The sequence below is a fragment of the Magallana gigas genome, chromosome 7, assembly GCF_963853765.1.
Source record: "Magallana gigas chromosome 7, xbMagGiga1.1, whole genome shotgun sequence".
Taxonomy (NCBI): Eukaryota; Metazoa; Mollusca; class Bivalvia; order Ostreida; family Ostreidae; genus Magallana; species Magallana gigas.
In genome coordinates, this window is record NC_088859.1 from 24,427,282 (window position 1) to 24,451,673 (window position 24,392).

At 34.5% G+C, this 24,392-nt stretch overlaps 2 protein-coding genes across 3 annotated transcripts; both read left to right on the forward strand.

Annotated features, from left to right (window-relative positions):
* Positions 1-334: 334 nt before the first annotated feature.
* On the forward strand, positions 335-3,793 carry LOC105328839 (uncharacterized). The gene has a single exon (XM_066065211.1). The coding sequence runs from the start codon at positions 335-337 to the stop codon at positions 3,791-3,793; it is 3,459 nt and encodes a 1,152-aa protein (XP_065921283.1).
* Positions 3,794-7,775: 3,982 nt separating this feature from the next.
* On the forward strand, positions 7,776-24,363 carry LOC105328822 (afadin- and alpha-actinin-binding protein). 2 transcript variants are annotated; one of them, XM_011429846.4, is made up of 14 exons: positions 7,776-7,907; positions 12,553-12,745; positions 14,621-14,754; positions 15,108-15,276; positions 16,078-16,216; positions 17,708-17,777; positions 18,725-18,884; positions 19,091-19,181; positions 19,300-19,401; positions 20,421-20,611; positions 22,186-22,362; positions 23,246-23,345; positions 23,642-23,762; positions 24,036-24,363. In XM_011429846.4, exons 2-14 carry the CDS (start codon positions 12,554-12,556, stop codon positions 24,232-24,234), a joined length of 1,845 nt encoding a protein of 614 aa, XP_011428148.3. In that variant the 5' UTR covers positions 7,776-7,907; position 12,553; the 3' UTR covers positions 24,235-24,363. The 2 variants fall into 2 exon arrangements, with proteins under 2 accessions (XP_011428148.3, XP_011428158.3); XM_011429856.4 differs by lacking the exons at positions 7,776-7,907; positions 12,553-12,745 and adding an exon at positions 12,807-13,149.
* Positions 24,364-24,392: the final 29 nt, after the last annotated feature.

Here is a 24,392-nt window from a genome sequence, read left to right on the forward strand (position 1 = left end):
AATGAGATTTATTCTACTGTATGAACTTAGAGTCAGTTATCCGTGTTCTATTGATGATGTTGAACTGCTGTATATTACATCAAAGTGATTTTGCTTTGAGTTTTAGTGATTGTGACATGATATTGGGAATTCAATATCATTTTAGGTGCGCAACATTTATGCACAAAGCAAATGAGACCCTCTGTCTTAAGTAACCTTTAAGATCCATAGTTCTTGCCGGATCTTACTCTAGTGACCATGGTTTTTACCAGGGTCTTAAGCTTTATCATAAAAATGTTTACAATTTTATTTTTCTAAAACTAAATGTAATTTCTTTTTTTTCATTAGACTGCAAATGGATGGAGATCATCAAGACTTCAGCATGGAGGTTGACCTGGAGAGCAGCATCATACAGCCCATACAGCCAGTGAAGGTCAGGCTGGCCAATTACAGCAGACAGTCCAGTCCCTCCCCGCTGAGGCTGACCACAAAGGCACAACCCCTCCCCACAACTAGACAAGACAGCCAATCCCCATGCAGGACACTGAGGGATGGTGAAAGTGTTCCTCACACTCAAAGGAGGTCACCCAAGAGATCCACAGCACCAAAACTTCACAGAAGACATCAAAGTGCTCCATATCTGATCAATGCTCCCACAAAGATGAGGAGGATGTCACCTAGCAAACCTATGTCAACAGTCTCCAACCAGTTTTGTCAACTTCCAACACAGTATGTTACCAGATCCAGCATTCAACAACCGTCTCCCTTGACTTTGATGAATTTACAGCAGGAATCCAAATATCTTACAAGATCTCAAGTCAAGATTTGGAAGCAGAAGAGTTCGTGTCCCTATCATGAGAAGTTGGCTCTAAGGGAAAACAATCAGCCCAAGACTCCTAAACACCAGTCTACACCAAAGATTCCTCGCTCTCAACTAGTTCAGAAAATGGTCCTACAAGCAGGTGGTGCCAAACCAAAACAGAGTCTCTCCAAATTGTATGCACACTCTAAAAGCAGATCTCCAGCCAGATGCAGACTTTCTCATTTGGTAGATAGTACCCCTCCCTTGACAAGGTCCAAGAGACAGTTGTTGACAGGCATCACTACACCAGACAAAACAGCCACCAATAGACGCAAGCATACTGTGGACAGTGCGGACGTGAAGAAGAGACCTAAGAGTGGAATCATGACTAGGATGAGAAGTCTTGCAGCAAGTATCCAGGAAAAATTCTCAAAGAAAAAGAAGAAGAAGCAGGTGAGAGTCGTAACTGACTCATCCGAAGTTGACACTGGTGTTCAATGGATGGACCTAGACTCTGATCAGAAGACAGTTCAAGTAGCAGACTCCAGTGAGCCTATGGACACATCCCTACCTGTTAGCTGTTTTGGGACCCAAAAGATCAACTTAACTGCAAAGATGCCCAACATTAGAAGGAAGCAAGTAAGAAAGAAGGAATTAACCACAATCCCACCCAAGAAGTCCAGCGAAGTGATCACAGCTCTCCATCTACAGAAAATTGGTGTGACATCCCAACAGACTTCTACATCCAGACAAACATGCTCCAAGAGTACCAAAACCTTTGTTCCAGTTGTAGTGTCTGCAGAAACTAGTACAACAGATTTAGTAACATCTTGCTCACAGGATCTAAAGAAACAGAAGTCAACCTACCTAGAGCTGCCTTTGTCCATGCTGCCTACACACAGATCAGAAACATTTAAGGTTTTGTCTCCTTCACCCATGATTTCAATCCCAGCTGAAGGAATGCCATTCACAGTTACAACTTTGTCACCAAAGCCTATTTCTACACCAAGAAAGTCACCAAAGGTTTCGACTCCTCAGCTTAAAAGTTCCAAACTACATCCCATGTCTCTCCAATCACCAAAGGACACCAAACCATCAGAAGAAGTCTCATCAGTGATGATGTCCTCAGGAAAATCTTCCAGTATGGCTGACCGTATGTTCAAACATTCCCAGGCAGCAACATTCCAGCCACCATTCCAAAGCCTGTGTCCCATCAGTGCCAATGCAGATGACTTAGCAGATATGTCTGCTACATCTCCTGTACCACTGCCACAGACTTTCCTGTCATCATCAGTCCAATGTACAGAGACTGCAACTCCTAAAGTGTCGTCACAAATAGAGACTGCTGTGAATGCAACAAATGTGTTTGAACTTTGCGGCAAGCAACAGACAACAAAACAAGAAACTCAGCTGCCTTTGAACAAACCTGCCACTTTGGTAAATCCAAATGACAGCTTATCTCAGTCACAGATATGTAACCCAGCCATTCCAGAGATCCCAAATTGTGATGGTCAGCACGTTCACTCATCTATCTCCAGTATCCATCCAGTGTCAAACCCCTCATCCACAATGATGCCAAAAAGCGATGAATTCAGCAACAGAATGGTAGGAGCAGATGTCGGTGAAGAGATGCCATCAGCTTTGTCCCAAAGAGTTACCTTCTCAACTTCCACAGATACAACAGTGTATGCAACAGAAGAGCCAAGCTGGAACGAGAGACCTTCATGCCTTTATGAAAAATCAGCATCTACGAGACCATATCAATCCATGGCCATTCAGGAAATTCCTCCTCCCCAGTCCGCCATGATTCCTGAGTATGGTTCCATCAATTGTGCCTACGGAATGACTGATTTTAACTCCACTGTGTTGACATACTACAGACACCAAGGACATTTCCACAGCAGCTATATTCAGTACGGGACTGGTGATCCAGTGATGACACAAACAGCCTTGCCGAAGTTCCATCAAACCCAGCCAAGTATCTCCTCCTGGTATTCCAATCTCCAAGCAGAGCCTGTGGACCTGTCACTTCATGCTCAGCAAAGGCAAGGTGATTCCCACCAGGATCTGATGTGTTATGAAACTCTGAACTTTAGTGAACTTTCACCCCAGAACACAGTGTGCAAGGAATCCATGACACAGACAAACTTGTCAATTCCTTCTGAATCCTGCCTCCCTGTGCTGTCAATGAGTGATTTGATGAAAGGTGGAATAGAGTTGGACAAAACCTCAACAACGAACCAACCAGATTCAGAAGTCACCTGCAGCCTCGACATACCTTCAAATGCAACTTCAGTAGGCCAACCCTCAATCATGCAGAAAAGGACAAAGTGGTTTGAGCCAAAGAAGAAGACACTTCTGGTGATTCCCAGTGTCCGTAGCCACCAGAGTGAAGCTTCTCTTGACAAGGATATCCATTCGATAGAACAATCAATTCCAATGCTGGAGTCCAAAAAGAGACCTTTTGAAGAATCCACCAACAATGATGCTTCTTTGCCAGACAAGAAAAAGATCAAAATGTCGACCAGTGGACCACAACAATCCAATATTTCCTCATTCGTCGGAAAGCCAGGTAGTCCCCAGCCAGCATGGACAGAGAACTGCTCTGAGTGTTCCCGTGTTGAGAGTATCCTGGAAGAAACACCTTACTCCCTCATCAATAATGTACCCTGTCCAGACCATTTCTTCAAGTCCACCAGGCAGATCATCAGTGAATACTACGACTCTCGGTCATTCTATAACTCCAGAGGAAAGCCTCACATCGTGGCCCGAGACCTTGTTTGGCGTCTCTATACAGTAGCCGAACTTCATGGACACCGCTTCAACACTCTGAACTCCGCCATTGCTGAAGCCATCCATCTTTCCGTTCTTGACAAATCGCAATGTGGTGAACAGACTTGGCTTGTAAAATGCATTCCCTTCATCAACAGTGCAGTTCGAAAATTCTTCCGTGTTGACTTTCGCAAGTATTGGAGCCTTATTGAACACAGATGTGATCCAAGTGTGTGTTAACTAAGACAAGTGTTATAGTGTTATTCTCCAACATGTTTGACAACGGAACTTTATGTGCACAATTACAAGAAAAATTTTGATGTGGTATTTGACCAACCTGTTTTGATCATGTATAATCATTTTGTTATCAAAACTGCCATTAATCAGAAGAAAGAGTCTTCAGATTTAATGAATTACTGACTACATGTTCCGGTACATTTTTTTGTTTTAAAGAAACTACTTATTTTGCATATTTTATTTTTATTTCATTTTGAAGAAATAACTTGTTTTGTCTAAGTTTTTACTTTATTTATTGTTGACAAACAACAATTCTAATTTTATGTTTGTTATGAAGTAGGGTAGATGAGCTATGTATGTTTTTTTTTCTTGAGTTACACTTAATTACTTGATGACACTTTCTTGTCAGTGAATCATTATTGGACATGTACACTGCATGCTTGTTACTTAAATTGACACTAAAAATAAAAATATTGAATAATATGATTATGTTTCTCTGAATTATTTGATAAGAATTCAGCCCAATCTTTTATGCTTATATAATGTATGAAGTTTTGAGGGAAGGGGAAAAACAATTTAAAAATAATGATTTATCAATTATCACATGTACCTGGTTAATTAAACCATCCAAAAAAAAATGTTTAGATCCTACAATTAATGTTTATTCATAGCTTGTTAATTTAAAGCAACTACATATTAAATTATTTCAAAACCTACGAAGGATTGAATTAGCTCATGTACATGTCATAGATATAATGTGGATGAAACAAATTACATGCGTTACATTTGACTAGAGCATCACAGTACTCGTACCTTGAAATATGAAAAATTTATTCAGAGTACTTAACTATCACATGGAAAACATGCATTTACTATAACAAGAGGCCCATGGGCCTTAGTCAGGTCACCTGAGTATAATACAGCCCTGATAAAGGATTCATAGAAATACAGTGCTTTTAATATTCAATTGTTTATGGTTCATGGATTGAAATTGGTCAATTGATTGACAGTTAACAATTTGTAAAATTATGCTTATACACTTTAGGGATGGGGGGGTGGGGGTTGTTATGATAACCATAGGTGGCACTGTTGCATTTTAGTATCATATACTGTAAACGTATTACATTTGCATGGCTGTGTATTCTAGCTAATTAGCGTTATTGGCAGAATGCGGATTCCTCTAAATCAAGTACATCGCAAAATGTCATTAAGGATTCAATACGCAAATTCAAATCCACACCAACTGTTGTTCAAAAACTATTTTCCGCCAATATCGTATACGCCAAAAATAATACGTTTATACATTATATACCGGTACATATTTTTAGTTGTACAATTTGTTAAAAAAAAAATGGGAGAGATGGTTACAATAAATAATGCCTGAGTCAACTGTCAGACACATTGAAAAGATTTAAACATTACATGATCGACAGTTTGTAAAAAAGAAGTAAAGTGCATAATTATGGCACGCCAAATTCACAAAATAAGATAATTATAGTTTCACAGCTATGGCACGCCAAATTCACAAAAATGAGCTAAACATAGTTTCACAGTCGATGAACTAGGTTTATCAGCTGTTAACTATAGTTTACGGATCCTAAACTATAGTTAACGATTCGTTAACTATAATTTACATCTGTGAAACTATATTTCACGAATGTAAACTATAGTTTACAAATGATAATCATAGTTTATCTATCTGTAAAAAACGTTAACAATAGATTTTGCTGATAAATATAAATTCACATTTGTTAATTATAATTTACAATCGTAAACTATAGTTAAGAGTTGTTATTAATAATTATAGTTTCACAAATCGTGAAACTACATTTATCAGACAAATTCACAAAAATGAGCTAAACATAGTTTCACAGTCGATAAACTAGGTTTATCCACTGTTAACTAGTTTACAGATCGAAAACTATAGTTAACGACGTTAATATATATATCACGTCTGTAAACTATAGTTGACGCGATAATCTATGTTTCACATCTGTTAACTATATATTAACACTGAAAACAATAATTTACGATTGTTAAACATAGTTTATCTGATAAATATAGTTTTATCATTGTGAAACTATGATTAACAACTCTAAATTATAGTTCACGAATGCAAATTAACGACTGTAAAACATAGTTTATCTGATAAATATAGTTTCATAATCGTGAAACTATGTTTATCAACTCTAAACTACATGTATTATATAGTTTACGATTGTAAACTATAGTTTACAGATGTGAATCTATATTTATCAGCAAAATCTATTGTTAACGTGTATTTCCAGACAGAAGACAAATAGCATTTGTAAACTATAGTTTACAGATGTGAAATATATTAACGTCGGTAACTATAATTTAGGATCCGTAAACTATAGTTAACAGCCCATAACCCTAGTTTATCGACTGTGAAACTATGTGAATTTGGCGTGCTTTAGAGTTGTTAACCGTAGTTTACTGATCATAAACTATTTATCAGATAAACTATGATTAACAATCGCAAATGATTTTTTGTCAGTGTTAACTATAGTTTACATATGTGAAACATAGATTATCGCGTTAACTATAGTTTACAGATGTGAAATATAGATTAACGTCGGTAACTATAGTTAACGATCCGTAAACTATACTGCAGTAGTAAGCGAGCGGATCTAACATCTAATTTTAATTAGATTGTTACGAGCCATAAACTATAGTTTAGCGTCCGTAAACTATAGTTACCAGTCGATAAACCTAGTTTATTATCTGTAAAACCAGCGACATAAATAACATTATTTATGTTATTTATATATGTCTCTGGTGAAACTTATTTGACGCCGTTAATTTATATTTCACATCTGTAAACCATAGTTAACGAGATCATCTATGTTTCAGAAGTGTTAAACTGTTATTAACACTGAAAACAACCATTTGCGATTGCAAAACGTGAATTATCTGATAGATATAGTTTCACGATTGGGAAATTATGATTAACAACTCAACTATTGTTAACGAATGTAGATCGTAGTATAGTTTACAAGATATCATCAAAATCTATCGTTAACGTACGTTATTTGCTTACAGATAAACTTAGATTATCATTCGTTAACTATAGTTTACAACCGTTTAATACAGTTTTAAGGATGAAAACTATATAGTTTACAGATTGTTAACAATATACAAATTAAGTAACATTATGGACATAATGTGGTACATGTGGATATTGTAACACATCTCAAAAAGTCAAGTTCCCTAATCAAGTACGTGTTTCTTAAAAAAAAAAAACACGAGTAGGTATGAATCATGTTCTTATAATCATAAAATAGATTTTGTCATATGGCCCCTATATAGGGGAATGGGGTCATAAAATATGTATTTATTAATGTTACTTAAACACGTGGTAGTGTTTGTTTATTCTTTACATCTATTGGTTGTTATTATTGTCACCTAGTCAGGTGACAATATTGATATTCATAGCACGGGCTATGTGAAAGTTATTGTGTACTAGTAAAGCCATTCGAAGGCTCTTTTTCGTGCAGTCATTTAAGTCCCACCCACCCGCCCTTTGCTTCATATTGTATAATATATAGATGTATCCACTGTCTAAAATTTGCAATTTTATTTTGTAGATGTGGAAGATTTGGTTTAGAAAGAAAGAAATTTTTGTTATATTGAAATTAATTAAAACTGCACTTTCAGAGCGCTTCACATCCTACTCACGAGTTTGTGTTTATTTCATAAATATTTTATGTTCGTTTGAGTGAAACGAATAAGAACATAAATCCAATTTTAGGGTACATGTGCATGTGTATATTCATACCAATACATGTACAAAGAGCAATAACTCCTCCTTTCAAACATTGTGCTCAGATAAGCTTTTCGAATATATGTCTATGTTTCGAAGGATACGTGAATATGTAATTTAAATGAATACTAACTAGTTCCATGCGATAAAATAATTTTGAATTTTTACAATACATGTAGGCCTACGTTTTTTATAAAAATTCAAAAATTATTATTATGTAGGCCTACATGCAAAAGTTAAGTACGAAACTAAAATGTTGATAAAGACGCTCAATGCCTAGCTTTGTATGGTCGTGTTTTAAACCGAATGTAGTTCTCTAAACACCTGTTGAAAGTAAGTATTTGTTAATTTTGAACTTTTATTTTCCACATAGGTATTGTTCTAGTTTTAAAACCAATGTAAAGTTATTTTGGATTGATGGCCGTGTCCGTTTGCCATTTATCTATAAACTGTCCTGTTTTCAGTACACCTGTGTACCAAAACTGGTATCCATAGCCTTGTCCCAGCTGTAAGTTATGGGATAAAATGACTAGTTTTTGGTGTTAGGTGTGAATTTGAACACATTTCATACGTATCGAATTATCATGAATCATGAATAGATTTTCTAGTGTGGGGTCTATCTAAGAAATATCAATCATCCAAAGTTTATAAACTATTTAATTAACGTTACTCAATAAAAGGCTAGCTATACTCTAGCTGTCCCAAGTTTCTGCTTCCACCACTTTTTGCTCAACATCTCAGTAATAATATTTGTACCTTTTTGCCAAACCTACATTTATCCACAAGAACATAAAAGTCAAGATTTTTCTGTTTTAAAACGGCTCCCAGCTCTGCTGCTTTAGATTTCAATTCACAACCCAAAATAGAAAGTTCATGGTGATATTTGCATCGCAAACAAATAAAATACCAGATGATTACATTGAAAAATTGGGTGAGGTGTCTCGTGTATATCCCAACAGTCATCACAAAAACTTTTAAAACTTACTGCCCAGTAGGACCAGTGTACTTTCTAATTTTACTGGCCCCCTAAAAATTTTACTGACCCCCTTTATAAAAAAAAGTAAATACATGAACATGATAATTATAATGTTTTGGTTCTTTACAAAGGCAAAAGATAAAAAGGCTGCCATGATTCGCCCTTTGTCCTGTTTCAGTCAGTTGTTATGTACTAGTTAGATCCGACTAAATAATATGACCATGGACCTAAATATGTCCTTGATACAACAAACAAACACGTTTTGCTTTTTTATTTAATTTATTTATAACATTAACACAAATAAGACAGTTTAAATATATTTTTGATTGTGTAATAACTTTGAAAATCTACAAGTCTATTGGACTTCTTGAGTTTTGAGTTTTGATTTTCATTGACCCGACACCAAAATTCACTGGCGCAGTCTTCGGACCACCAACGGAGACTGTAAGAAAATTGTTTTTGTCCATGTTAATATCTCCTGATATAAAAGATGAAGTGTCAATGAAGACATCTTGTTTTTTTCCTCAAACATCGATTTTAGCTGCATTGACAGGTATTTGTCATTTCATTAAAATTCATCAAAAAGTAAAGAAAACATTAACCTGTGATAGGCTATAGCGCATATTCTCTTTTGAGAAATGGAAATGCCGGCATAGCCTTCATCCACTTCTCTTGATTAGCACTAACCCTCGTATTTTGATTCTGGAAAACGTGTAAATGTCAAAACCGAAGATGGTCTACGCTTCAACCCATGTTTCGACTTCAGTTTCCCTAAAATTTTCATAACGGATCTATAAATAATTTTCATATTTCGAACGAAAATATATTTCAAAAAATTCAACGCTACCCACTGTCAAATCATTTTTAATCTCAACTTCTACAGAACTACTAAATGTGCACAGAAAAGATGTATAAATTCCAGGACCTGTAAAAACTATACATGTATTTTAATTTGTGTCTATTTCTTAGGTAAAAAAAAAAAGATAAGATTTGTTGGTTTTATGTGTCAATTAATTTTCACCGTTCTTTGCTGAAAATTAAGTATGTGTATTTATGAGGAAATTCAATCAACAATAAGTAATGGAAATTGGAACCTGAGGCAACCTATAACTTATACGTTCATTATATTCGAACATACGATACAATTCTACTGATATTCATATACCAACCAAAGAAATTACAAAAATAACACGTATGTTGATCTATAAAAAACCTGTCAATATCTGAATTTATAATAAGAGGGAATCGATTTGTGAGTTAATATTAATAATCCAGCAAAAACAGTCTGGTTGTTATTGCTTACGCAGTATCACAAAAAACATATGGGTTAGTTCGAATTCATACTCGGGCCTCATCTGTCTATGTCTGTGTAAGTTGAGAGCATGTACTGGTATAAAAAAAACAAAGACACTATGTTAACATGGTAGTTTGGAAATAGAATATATTGCATATTTGCAATTCCACCAATAAAACCACATTGAGAATACACATGAGATGTGATGTAGCTCGATCATGATGTTTTTTTCTGTAGAACTTAGATTATCATTCGTTAAGTATAGAACCAACACACTACCTGGTAAATAGAGAAAAGAGATATATACAAACTCAGTAGTGTAAGTCATTGAACATTCATCTACTGCAAAGGTATTGAGATCTGGCCCCAGGGCGATAAAACTTAGATGAGCTCATTTTTGATCTCAGTCTCACTTTTCCAAAAGGAACATATAATGGAAAAGTGAGACTGAGATCAAAAGTGAGCTCGTTTAAGTTTTATGGCCCCGGGGCCTGGTAGCCTGATGTGGCACATCACGTAGATACTGTAGTTGATTTTTAAGCAAATTATGAAGACCATTGCAGTATACACTACAGATTATCTGTTAAATTCATTTGAAAACTTATAAAAAAAATAAATCCAGTAAGTCATCTCTGAGAGAGAGAGACTTGCATGATCATGCTAACAGAGACGAAAAGAATCCCTCCCTAGGGACATAAAGATCCAATCCCCAAATCCTAAAAAAAAATTGTTTTTGCTTTGAAATTTAAATTTTACATTGTATACCCATGCATGGCTTTTGTGAACTGGAGGAAAGAAGATTTGTTGAACTAGACAAACTTTTACTTTTTACTTTTAAAAACTCGTCTTCGCAAGCATTATATCCCCCATGAAGAATTTACATTGGTGTGATTATTTAGAATCAGGGTATTTAAAGAAATTTAACTCGAGTATGATCCCTATGACCTATATTTCCTCTGTTTGTATTCATTATATTAGTACATATGTGACAATGGAACAGCCTAGCTATCAAAACATGACAAAGATTTTGAATGGACAATGGTGTATTAAATGATCTACTTCATTAAAATGTTTAAGGACATATTTAAAAGATATCTATGATAGTGTCTTTAAGGATTTGTAGTGGCATAAAGAGTATTTAAATAGCCATTCATGGTCTTTGCTTTTTGTGTATTAGACTTTAAAGAAACCCTCAGTGATCAAAAGTTAACATAAAGTGCTAAATTCCCTGTTATATTAATTAATTGAAAACCCATCAAGAGTTAAGCAAATAAAGGTTGCATTTTTTTGATTTATCGGTATATGAATTGACATATGCATTTTATTGTTCATGTAATGTCTTGTATGCTAGTCTATCGTAGGGTATTAGCTAGGGCTCTGATGCTTCTCTCTGGTCTCTGTCACATCTGATCCTTGCATTAGATATGGTACAGTGTTAATGAATGTACTGGGGATAGCAACGACATCCAGACTCAAGGAGGCAGAATTAAGGGAGATAACTGCAGATAAACAGACACCTGTTTTATGTATCTTAGCACTGGAAGCTGTAAATTTGCCAACTGTTATTGTTTTATGAAAGTAATTCTCTTGCACTTATTGGATATGAGTTGTTAATATATGTGTTAGAAGTGAAGAGCAAATAATTCTGGAAGATGGGGTAGAGAGGCTGAAAAGAAAGCTGTGTATTATGTAAGAACCATCCAAAACTACAGCTCCTTTTAGAAATGCTTTTTAACGTCAGCAGTCTGTTTTATATGTGTAGACTTTATGGATTCCAGTCATCTTTATCTTGAGAATCTGCATTTTATCAAGACATGAAAAGTAATAATGATAAAGTGGGTGGATATTGAATCCTTGATTTTATAGAAATTAGAATTTCACTTTGATGTGCTTGACTGAATTTTGAGCAGTTCAGCGGTCATATAACATGTAATTTTAAATGCACCAGCCTGCACTGACATTGTAAGTGGATTGAATGAAAATCCAGCTTAACTTTTGTGGAGTGGTGTGTGTGGACTGGCATTTGTATCTACAGAGTGTACATTCTGTGTCTGTTGATCAGGCCGTGAGGTCCCCTCAGGCATTGAGACTGGTTATTTATTGACCCTCAGATTATATGCAATCCTGGATGGGCGTTCAATCTTTACCTATGTGTGAAATTGACTTTATAACATTATCGTCATTGAGGTCATCAAAAAAACACGATGTCAGCTTGGAGCAATTTTGTGAACTGGATAGAGATTTTAATAGATGCTTGGTTATAAGAATACCTGTTGATAATACATTGTATCTACAAGTTTGTTATGGTACCTAGGTATACAATATAGTTCCCCTTCTCAGAGTATTTAATATAGAGTTGGATTTGATGTTTAAGGTAAATTAATCATGGCTTTATTAGATTTATTTATTAAATTTTAAAGGTGTAGATCAAAATATTTACATGTATAGATAAAAAGACTTTTAATATTAACTGAAACAAGGGTCCTCATGTTTTCTACATGTACTTTTATGAAATTAAGCTATCAAAAATCTATTTTCTTTAGATGAATCTGTAAAATGAGTTTACAAAGGGTTGAATGTCTTGTCATTGTCTGATAAGACCTGATATATTTGTTCAGGGAAATGATGGCTGCTCTCCTCAGGTGAATATTGATCAGGAAAAAGGTGCCTAGCCTGTCTGATCAATGAATCCATGTTAATATTGACAGGATGGCTGACTTAGGTGTGCTGAAGTCGACACCGGGCGGCCATGACTTTCTCCACGATTTCTCCACCACCCTGCAGCAGATGATGGGGGACCTGGATTTTTCTACCTTTCGTGTTTCGGAGGAATCGGGCTGTGATGAGAACACTTTCTGTACCCCGGACACCATCGATCAGTGCATTTCCTTCCTGAACCAGGTACATGTATCAGAATTGATTTTCCCATTTGTTATTTTAACCTTCACTGATTAAGTGGTTATTATGATAATTGCCGGTGACTGAGCAGTTTGATTGCTTTGTTGTAAGTGTCGGGTATTGTGAGAAGGTATTATCAGGTAAAAAAAAACAAACAATAAGCAGAAAACAAGAGGTGTGAAAGTAGGGGTATATCTAACAATTCAATCTCCAGTAATCAGGGAAATGAGATAGGGAAAAGGCCATGTGTTGTTACAGCCATTCTGTCCCAAAGAAACACATTACATCACAGAGTGACACATACACAATGTCAGCACAGATGGCTTGTTAGGCTCCACAGTTTGGGTGTTGGTGGGTCTAGCACAATGCTGCTTCAGTGGGGCTGTCATATCCTGGACACTGTGGAGGTAAAGTTGCAGAATCTAAGATGTTTTGACTGTAAATCTCTTCTCTCTTTCACTAACTCTCTCTGTCCTGTCTCTAACTCTCTCTGTCTCTGTCTCTCTCTCTCTCTCTCTCTCTCTCTCTCTCTCTCTCTCTCTGTTGTACATGTATTTATGTGGAAGATGACCTGATCAACCTATCATTGATTTTCTTGAGTTAAAGCAATTTATGAAGTTTGGCTGATATATAATATATGAGTGTAATATATTTTGTGTATCTCTCTCTCTCTCTCTCTCTCTCTCTCTCTCTCTCTCTCTCTCTCTCTCTGTTGTACATGTATTTATGTGGAAGATGACCTGATCAACCTATCATTGATTTCCTAGAGTTAAAGCAATTTATGAAGTTTGGCTGATATATAATATATGAGTGTAATATATTTTGTGTATTATAAAAGTAAAATATACTTTACTACCAAGTAAGTTGCTTGTATAGCATTAATATTGGATGCATATTAAGAGATAGCTACAGTATGATCCCATTTAGATGATTATATACATCAATTACTTCTTTGATCCATGCATTATAATGGATGAGTTAATTAATTTAGACTTAATTAATAAAGTATTGCGAGAACTTATGGATGCAAAACTACAGGGGTTGAGATATATGGCCCCCGAGTGTTTGATTCATGCTGTGCCAATATAATTACTATTGGACTGTACCGTATATATAATTAAAACACTGTGTGACTTGATATTAGAAAGACATAGTGAACAATGAAGCAGGTTGGGGTAAGCATGACTTTGCCAGGTTATCGGTGTTAATATTATTATGATATTGATATTCTGAACATAATTGATGGAAGGATATTGTGTATGAAATAAATAATTGCCAAAATCATAGCAATAATAACTTTATTTATGCTAGCATGAAGTTCATATAATATTCATTTACTATTGGGATGTTTGCATATGTTATCTTAACATTACCTGGATAAAATATTGAAATCTACCATATATGTTTTTCATTAACATTTTTAAATATACTGCTTTATGAAGAAATCCAATGTGGAACTTTTACAATGTGTTTTTATGTTCACATATTAAGATGGAATCAGTATAACATTTGTAACTGTACGTAAAACTTATATAAGGCACTATATATTGTTCTTATATGACATCAAAAAATTTATCTATAGACATATGAAGATGGACATTGGTTTATTTTAACTTGCTAAAAATTGCATTATATAATTAAAAATATTATGAATTGTTATACTTGCAATTGTTTTAAACACTTACAGTCTTTGATAATTAATATTTATTCTATCTTTAACTACATTTACACATGTACCAGGTTCATTGTATAAAAGATACAATTTTGAGGCAGATTTTTTTTTTATGGTGAACTAGAAGATTGTCAAATTGATTAGTACGGGAATTTTCTGGGAGTATTGCATACCTATTAATTTGTTTGTTTTTTTTGTTTCAATAGGAATTACTCTCTCTTGGGTTTAAAGCTTTATCCTATGACAACCAGACTAAGATGACATGCCTAATAAATCGCCTGTATCAGATTCTACGGCTATTCCAGAGGCATGGCCGCACAAAGGAGGAACTAGAAAATAGGTTGGTATTGATTTGGGATCATATTCTGTATTTCTGTGATCACTGATTGGGAGACCAAGTAAACTAGGGGAGTTTTAGGGAAGTTTATACATGCATCTGTCAATACCCGTAACTTTCAATGAATTAAGATTAGAAAATACATAAGTTCTCTCTTATCAAAAATTAGACAAAGCATTTAAAAAATTAGACAAAGCATTTTGTATGTGTCTTAATGATTTCTTTTATATCCTAATCCCAAAAAATTATTCTCGAAGAAAAGCTTTCCTGCAGGTTTTTATGTTTTGATGCAGTTGTACTTGTTCAGTAATATTTGAGTCTTACTCTTAAATCCTAATTGCAATTTTTTTTTACAGGCTTCGTCGGGTGACCAGTGAATGTGAACATTATCAGGGTACCATAGCAAGGCTCAAGACAGAGAAGGAAAAACTTCTGAGGGACGTGTGTGTGGAACAGGAGAAAAGTCGACAGCTGTTGGTCAAGCACAAGACCAACTCTTCCAAGCTCAAGTCCGAGAAAGAGGAGGTGAGAGGGAGGGCGGTGAAGAAAGATGATTTAAATAGAATATTGCAATATTGCTTTTCAGGTTAATAGTTTATTGATATTGATAAAATGAGGTTTTCCACAAATAGCCCTGTTCATATTTGTTTTGTGACACAGCTTTGACACCTAGTACTGTTGTGTTGTGCCTGCCCTGTAGACAGCTGAAACCTTATCTTGTTTGTGTCCATAGGCATGGGCAACTGTCTTAAGGGGGTCCATTCCTACAATTTAAATATTCAATTTTTAAAGTCTAATGTCTACATACAGCCATACTAAAAAAAATTGTCTTTTCGTTGTCTTTACAAACCTCGATCTTCAAAATATTCAAATTTCTATCACCTTTTTCTCAAGTTTTCATTACAGAATAATCTTATTTTATTCTATAAATTCTCTTTACTTTTAAGCATATATTTACTTTGTATGCCAGAATATGACAACTGAATTCATAATTTTTAATTGTTCAAATTCTGTCATTTTGTTCCTATGCGCAATGCTTAGACATTGGAAACTAAGATGCCAAAGTAACAGTGCTATAAATAAATTGAAAATGGAAAAACCCTACCGTATTGATTTTTTTTTTTGATAAACTTCCCCTTATTAAAATTTATTTCCTCACCAAACTCCTTTTAACCAAAGGTTCTTAAATTGAATTTGGTTTATTTTCCATTGAAAAATCCAAACATTAGATTTAACACAAGCATATGATACAGAATGTTGACAAAAATATTTGCTTAAAAGACAAGATAGGAACCTCATTAAACAACAAAGTTTGTGGTTTGACAGGTGAAGAGGCTGCTGAGTGTGATCAGAGACCGGGACACCCAGTACAAGCACGACCTGAAGAAGAAGGAGCGAGAGAGCAATAAGCTGAAGGAGAGGATCAACCAGCTGCTGGCCGACAAGACGCCCAACAGGAGAGTGGGTAAGATTAACATTGTGATGGGGGAGTGGATAAGGTAGCTCTACTATTATAAGAGTAGGTAAGACCAACTCCTTTTACAGTACATGTAAAGATTGGGTTCGAAGGATTTTGGTAGTGGGCAAGAATGGCTTTCATTGAATAGAAGAGTGGATTAGATAGGCTCTTCAATAGGAGAGTAGGTAAGAGCAGCTTATTTATGGGAGAGTGGGGAAGAACGTCTTTATAGAAGAAAAAAAATTACTCTTGTTTCTCAGGTTCTGTTGCATTGGGTCAAATGATGCCTTTTGACTTACTTCATTGGCTAATGGCTAAATTGAAAAACGGTAAAATATCAATTATTGTTCTTAAAAGCTTGATGAGCTGAATTTTTATCTAAATTTATTTGGCTGCAAAAGCCTTCTATGATAATTATCCTGCGTGTAAGTTAAACCTTTATGATAAATAGCATTAAAGTAGGTCTTTAACACTTAATTATCAGAAGACAGTTTTCTAAATCTAATCAGGAATATGTTATATTATATGGAAAATGAAGTTTTGTACATGATGACAATAATGTAATTTTGCTTTTCTCACAAAAATATGACTACAAATGTGAATAAACCATTTTATCCGTTTATGGTAGTAGTAGATTACAATTTTACAATAAAATCTATGACAAGAAAAAAATGCCTCTCAATTGAAAATTGAGTTATTCCCCTTTTCAAATCCATAGAACACCTGCCTGTCCCATGAATTAATCTTAAAATTTTGGAAATGGGAACTAAAGATTAAAATTTTTTGAGCCTGAATTAGTAGAATGAATAAGAATAGCATTTTGACAAAAGAGTGGATAATAGGAATTGCTTTGGAAGATGGGAAAGGAAGACATTCATTAGAAAATCAGTGTAAAAAGATTGGGTTCATGCAAGGTTCTCCGATCCACAGCCTCAAAGTACTTTTTTCATCATAAAAATGTTACTTATCATTCAAACTTTAAGTTGAGATCAAATTAGAAAAAAAAAGTTGTATTGGCATTGGTGGCTCCAACCCTTTTACCACTAGGTAGTAGATCTCTGTGGAGTCACTAGACAAGCAGTTCATGGAATAACTTTGCGTTATGTTAACACTTCAAGACTAATTAAATTTGTCTATTTCAAATGCAGATTTATGGTACAAATAAACAAATTCCAGATAATTTAGAGTTATCGAACATTGCTGAGGATCAGAGATTGTTAAGTAAGGTTGTTAAAAGTAAAAAAATTTAAATAATTCAGAATTGACTGGAGGGTAAGGCACTAACATTTTCAGAAGAAGAATGGGCGAATAGTGATTTGATTAAAATTGTTATTTGTTAGAGCAGATCTTCCATGACAGGATTCCTTAAGAGAATAATGTATTTTGTTGACAAGTTAAACAGAATAACACTAAAAAGGTGGTCTCAATAGAGAAAAAAAAGATCATAAAGAAGTTCCAATAGAGTTCCGTTTAGAATGGTCTGTTTTCTTATTTCAGGCTTGGATATTGCTTTCTCCCTACAGAGTTCTGATGGCAAACGAAGCCAGTGGAGGTCTACGTCTAACAAGTATGTTCTAGTTCACCAGACTTGTAAATTAAGATTCTGGTATTTCAGTAAAGTTCATTCATATCTCATTTGTGCTTAATTAACCTGATTGGAAGAAATGCCAATGCATTGATTTGAGGTGGAATAAGGAATCGTCACAAAAATGGCTGACCTTTGATCGAAACGACATTTCGTTTTATTAAAAGGATTTTATTGACAATAACATGTAACTTACGGCATAGGGCTTGTGATCCCGAGTTCGAATCCCGCAGGGGCTTTTGTTGTTACTTACTGAATTGAATTTTTTAGGTATTAATTTTTTATATGTACAGTTTATTTATCGTTGTATCTTTCATAATCAAATAATTTACTCTTAAGTTAAGTGACTTTTTCCAGTTGTGTTATTCCACCTTAGGTACAAGCAACACTACATCTACTGTATCCACTATATCTATCAATGAGGGATTCGACTACATCTAAATCAATTGATCAGTTACAATATGAGATACAGAATTCTTTAGGGTTTAAAATGTATACACCTATAAGCTAGTACAATGTGAAATTTGCAACATGCAGTACGCATTCAATGAAGTACAGAAAAGTTATGTAAATATGTAATAGGTGCACTAGTACATTAGGAACATGCATTTACATTTATGATATACATGTAGAGTTAGCATTGTTCAGTATTTAACTTTACAAGTATCTGTCTCTCTATGAACCTCACTGAAGAACAAAAACCTTCATTTCTGTGTTGAGTCAAGTCCACAAGTTGATGGTTTGTTATTGTTAACGTTTTCAGGATTTTAAATTATTTTACTTTCTCAGCCGTAAAAATATAGGAAATAAATAACATGACCAACCATGTTCCTATCTTAGTGAACTTTTTAACTTTGTTATTCATTTCTCGTTAGTTTTGGTGAATATGCTGTGAACCTACATGTTCATAACCAGTGTATCATTTATAGACAAGAAGAGATGTACCAGCACCTAATGACAGGGTATGAGGCCAAACAGAAGGAACTGCTGGTGGAGAACAATGAGTTGAGGACCAGTCTTTCTCACGTTCACAGGGACATCAGTAAAGCCCTGGGACTCAGCCATCATCTCACCTCTCATTCCACAAAGGTACCTTTTTTTATGTTCAAATAAAACATTCAGCACACTAGGAAAAAAAATATATAATTGGTATGATCAAATTACTTTATTATGAAAACTTAATGCAGAACACAAGAAAACAGTCAAATATTTAATTGGTAAGATCAAGTTTATTTTAACCATTGTATGCACATTCATTGAAAATGATTGTTATTTGAGAGTTATTTTGTGTACAGGTCACGACATCTCCAGATTCCGAGTCCTGTTCCAGTGATGAGGAGTCTAATTACCCATCAGTCACTGACTGCAGCTCAAACGACATTGATGGTAAATTTCTCATTAATTTATCTTAATATTCAGTAGTTTCCTTTTTAAAGAAACTTGTATGTTTATTAATGGGTTTTTTAAAGTGTTTTTTAGTACGTTTGATGTTTGTTTGTTCCAGGTTACTTCCAGATGCCTTATGACATGATTAGAGAAAATTTAGAGAACATGTTTAAAGAACGGTTAAAGAGATTAAAGGAAAGGAAAAAGAGGAAACTGCCAAGTAAGAGACAAAGGGTGTATGATATTTATAGATTATGGACTATTTCAGTTTTTATGAAAACGGAAAACTGGTGAACATATTTTGGAAAGTCAGAGTTATAGCTCACATCCTATTTTACTTCAGTGATGAGATAGCTTTTGAATGAAGTTAAAGCTCATTAAATTTCTTTCTCTTTTGACAAAATCTCACAGTGAAATGGCAGAATTTCTGAAAAATTCTTCTGTTCTGAACAAAAATAATAAAATTACAAGTAGGGATTTCCAAATTACCTGTTGACAATTCCTCTTTTCCTACACGTGTCAAGCATTCAGAGCTAAAATGTCACAACAATTCATGTAAACACTTCATAAGTTGAGATCATATTTCATTAAAGGTAATTATCCATACATCACGAAACAATTAACGTCTGACGTATTTCACGCATCATTATGTCTTGTTCTTGTCCGATCTTATTGAGACCTTATAGATGTGTTTAATAACAAAACAAAGCTGACCTTAAAATTAATGTAAACAAAACTATTAAAAATCCTGACAACTGCAATAAACATGGTTGTTTCGATTAAGTACTCTTTTTTTCTATATAACATCATTGCATTGTAAGGTTGAATTTACACAGAATCTTTGATCATTACTCCCTGAACGTCCATAAACATCCAAAATAAAATCCAGACCAAGATCAATTCCAGTGCAAGGGAGATAAATACACAAAGGGGAATAATTTGACCTACTTGCTAAAGCTGTATCATCCTTATTCTATACGCTCAGCAACGAACGTACCCGAAAATAATATATTTTCCCCAAAAACAAAGAAATGTGCAGTACGTCCACTAAAATTAGCTCCATGATAATAAATGATTCCACAGAATGTTCATGATAGTTTTAAGAAAATACAAGGAAAGCAGCATTTTGGAACTGTTACAGTTCTTAAGATTTTGTTGAGTTCTATTTGGTAGAACCTTATTCTATGGAGTAATAATTTTTAGATTCAAATGAACTAATCACACACTTGAACTTTTTAGGTCCAACCAAATCCACTAAATCTAGTCCGTCCAGACTGTCTACAGCCAAGCCTTATGACATGGAACAGTTCAAGAAAGAAATGGAAATACTGAAAAGGCAGATCAAGACCTATGAAGAGCAGATAGAGAGACACAAGAGAGAGAAGGAGAATTACAAGGAGGTGATACAGCAGCAAGAGGACATGATACAGGTATGATACAGTCATGATACAGTCAGGATACATACATGGTTTTTATAAATTAAAATTTAATGAATTTAGATAAATTTAAAAAAAAACTAACTTTTAAGCAAAGAGATCATGAAGTGGTTCCCTAGAAAAAGGCTCTCATCCACCAGATATTTAAAGAGGATTTACATTTTAGTAATTTTTAGAGTTAATATAACATGAAACATTTTTAGAATATGACTTGATTTTATTTAAACTTGAATCCTATCAATGCAGTGATAAGATGATTTTGGTGGGTTTTTTTTTATCCCAGACAAGTAATTGATTAACTACGAGGGTCAATCAAAAAATACGAAGACTTTTGTCATAGCTATGTTACTTAACGTCATATCATTACTTAATTAGGTAGACATAATTAAGCGGTAGTTTCAAACAATTTACAAGAAAAAAAGTTAATAAATTCTTTTATTTCTAAGAATTATTTATAATCTAATCCTGCAAAAATGAGGTCACGGCGCACGGTCAAAATGTGTGTTATGTCAACAATAAACCATATAATGTTGAAAATAATATCTCTATAATTTGGGCTTAAAACCAAATAATATTGAAACCTCAAATTAAGTATAGTCATGGTATTCTATGTTCCAAATAATGACGGGATATATTGTTTTGTCGAACAGATATTAGTAACTAAAGACAGATAGTCCTCTTTAGAATTGACTAAAAACATCGACGTCGCCGGACGTCACGGCGCAACGAGAAGTACAAACAAAATGGATTTTACTCAGGAAAAAGCCGATATAAGCTGTGAAAATGTTCAATGGTGCAAAAAATAGGTCAACAATTATTTGCAAGTTTGTGTTTAACTGTAATAAATTTTGTGGGGGTGGTGATAATTGTATTTTGAATATAAAACAGTCCGCTAGAGAGTCGAATATCTGTAAATATTTGGTCAAAAAATAAGTAACGTCAACCGACGTTCAGGGTTATCCTTACTGTAAACTAAGAGACACACGGTTAGAAAATGAAAACTTTGAAAAACTAACTTATGATTCTCGAACAAATGTGTACAAATAAGATGTTTAGTGCTTCAGTGCCATTTTAAATTGTAAGGTTAAAGACACAAGAGACTAATCGTGATAAAAAGATGGGGTATATCTATAAACTGTACGCGTTTAATCTTGACGTCATGTTTTGAACGTTACCGTGCGCCGTGGTGACAAAACATGTTGTTTTTAAAAAGGGGTAACAAAAATACCGTTTCATAAAATGGACTAAAACTTTGCATATCAATAACATAAGTGTTGGTGCACAAATTAATTTGTTAAGTATGACTTTCATAAAAAAGATATGATAGACAGCCACAATGTCTTCGTATTTTTTGATTGACCCTCGTATATTCGTATTATATAAATAATGTTACCCGTTGCTAAGTGCGTTGCTAACGCTGAGGGTAATAGCAAATATTATTAACTGCGTCTTAACCAATCAGATTTCAGCATTTAACATGAAAGTATAACAAATAAATTTGATACCCCATGATTTTGATGTTGATTTAATAGATGATTTGGCATTTTAAGTTTTTTTTCATTTTGCAGAATTCCATTCAAACACATAAACATCAGAACTCAGGGGAGGTATTTTTGGATGATTCCAAGCTTGTACAGGAAAAGGAAAGTCTCCTGGAGCAGAAGAAATTGTTTCACGAGGAGAAAACAAACTTCTTGGAGGAGAGAAAGCAGTTCACAGAGGCAGCCATTAAATTGGGGAAAGAGGCGAGTTTTTTAAAAACAAAGGAATTTACTAGTCACTTCTCTTTATCTCATACCTATTTCCATGCAGGATTTGTCTTAAATGAGTGTAATTATCAAATATTTTTAACAGATATGGGGAAATTATCATATTTAAAATAACTAGCAGCTGAAAATAGTGTCTTTACATTGTCGAAGCATTCCTTCTTCCTACGTGTAAATGAGATTCTGTAATTACTTATTCATTATCAACCCTTCAAAACTATAACTTTTATTCTGGGGATTCTCAAATACTTATGTCATGGCAAATCAGATATGTCAGAGAACTTAAGTTTGTTGACCATACTGTTTTGTTATTGTGACCTGTACCCCGCCAACCCCCACACCCCTTTGCTGTATTTTGTTCTTATCAAACTTTTCCCACATGAAAAAATACCCTTAAAAAAAAAAGCAGTGACTTAGTGTTTTTCACATCCTGTATGAATGAAATAATTATGGCAAAAGGAAGGTTTGATTGATTTCAATTATCACTTGAACCGCTCTGACGTGATCAAGATAATGTGCACAAGAATCAGACACATGTACCGGTAAATAACTGTACGTGGGATTTAATGTACACATACGTGTACATGTGCTCAATATATGCCAGTACATCTATACAAACCTTGATATCTAAATATTTGAAGGTCCCTTTTTGTACTTTTACAAATCAAAACACTGGCCAACTTCCAAACACCATAGGTTGAATGAAGATAAAATAGTTTTGCCTTTAACCAAATCAGTCATACAACTAAACCTACTAAAAAAGATTTTTTTATTAAATTGAATATTCTTAAAATAGTGTAATATTCATTCATCCTCTCGTATTATTGTTATTTTCATAACATATATATTTTTTATCTTACAGAGAAGGGCAATAGAAGAAGAAAAGACCACCATTTTGAAAAACCAGTTCCTCCAGATATCTCCATTTAGATCACCGACAGAGAAATCCACTCCTCAAAAAGGTATAAACGTTAACCGTCTGGGTAACAATTTACACCCAGCCTTCATCTGTTGTGTGTGAACAACAGCATAATTATGGGCAAATGTCAACGTTTCCAAACATATGCACCCACAAATACAAAGATAACATATAGGATACAATGACATTTTGTGCAAAACACTGTTGGTGGTAAAGTTGGATTATATTTTGTACATATACATCATCTTGCACAAATGTTTTAAAGCATTTTGAGAGAATGGATATGCTATTAATAAACCCTTTTTCATTATTTGATCAAGATGTCTTTTACTTTGGCAGATTCAGTCCGCCTCCTTCCTTCCACTCCTCTGTTTTCCCCTGCACCATCAGGGCAGCCAAAAACTCCCTCCACCGTGGAACTCTTTAGATTCCTTGGGATAACTCCTCAGGAACAGTTTCTGTAAGTGCCAGTCCATAACAGAATGGACCAGAATGATGTCCTCTTTTCAAAATACAACTGCCTTGTCAACATATAATTTATGTACAAATTCATATGGTGTATTTGTCAGAATTCAGCAGAAACCTTAAGATATACATATTAAATGGATGGTTTCAAGCTCTGTTAAACTGTTTCTTTACTAGAAAGGCAAAACTATTATGATATTTTCTTAATTAAGTGGAATTTGATTTCAACCGACATTAAAACCCTTCTCTTATTCATTTACTCTTGCAGTCAGCACAAAAACTCTACTCTGGATGACAGCAGCAGTGAACTGAAGCGCTCACACAGCTCTGAGTACCTGAATAACAGCACAATGACCAACTCGGCTCACAACGACCTATCTCTATTTGCTGGACAGTTGGACTCGGCGAGAAAGACATTGTTTCACCGACGCTCCAGTACAGGGAGTAATGAAGACCTTGGGGTGTAGGGATCAACACAGCTGTCCCCGTGCTGCTCTTTTGATATTACTTACCATATTTAAGACATGAAATGGCCTTCATTGTTTACATACATTGAACTTCTGCAGGGTGTCATACCTTTAATGTTCCTTGCCAGTGAGAAGATATCTATTTTTGAACATTGCAT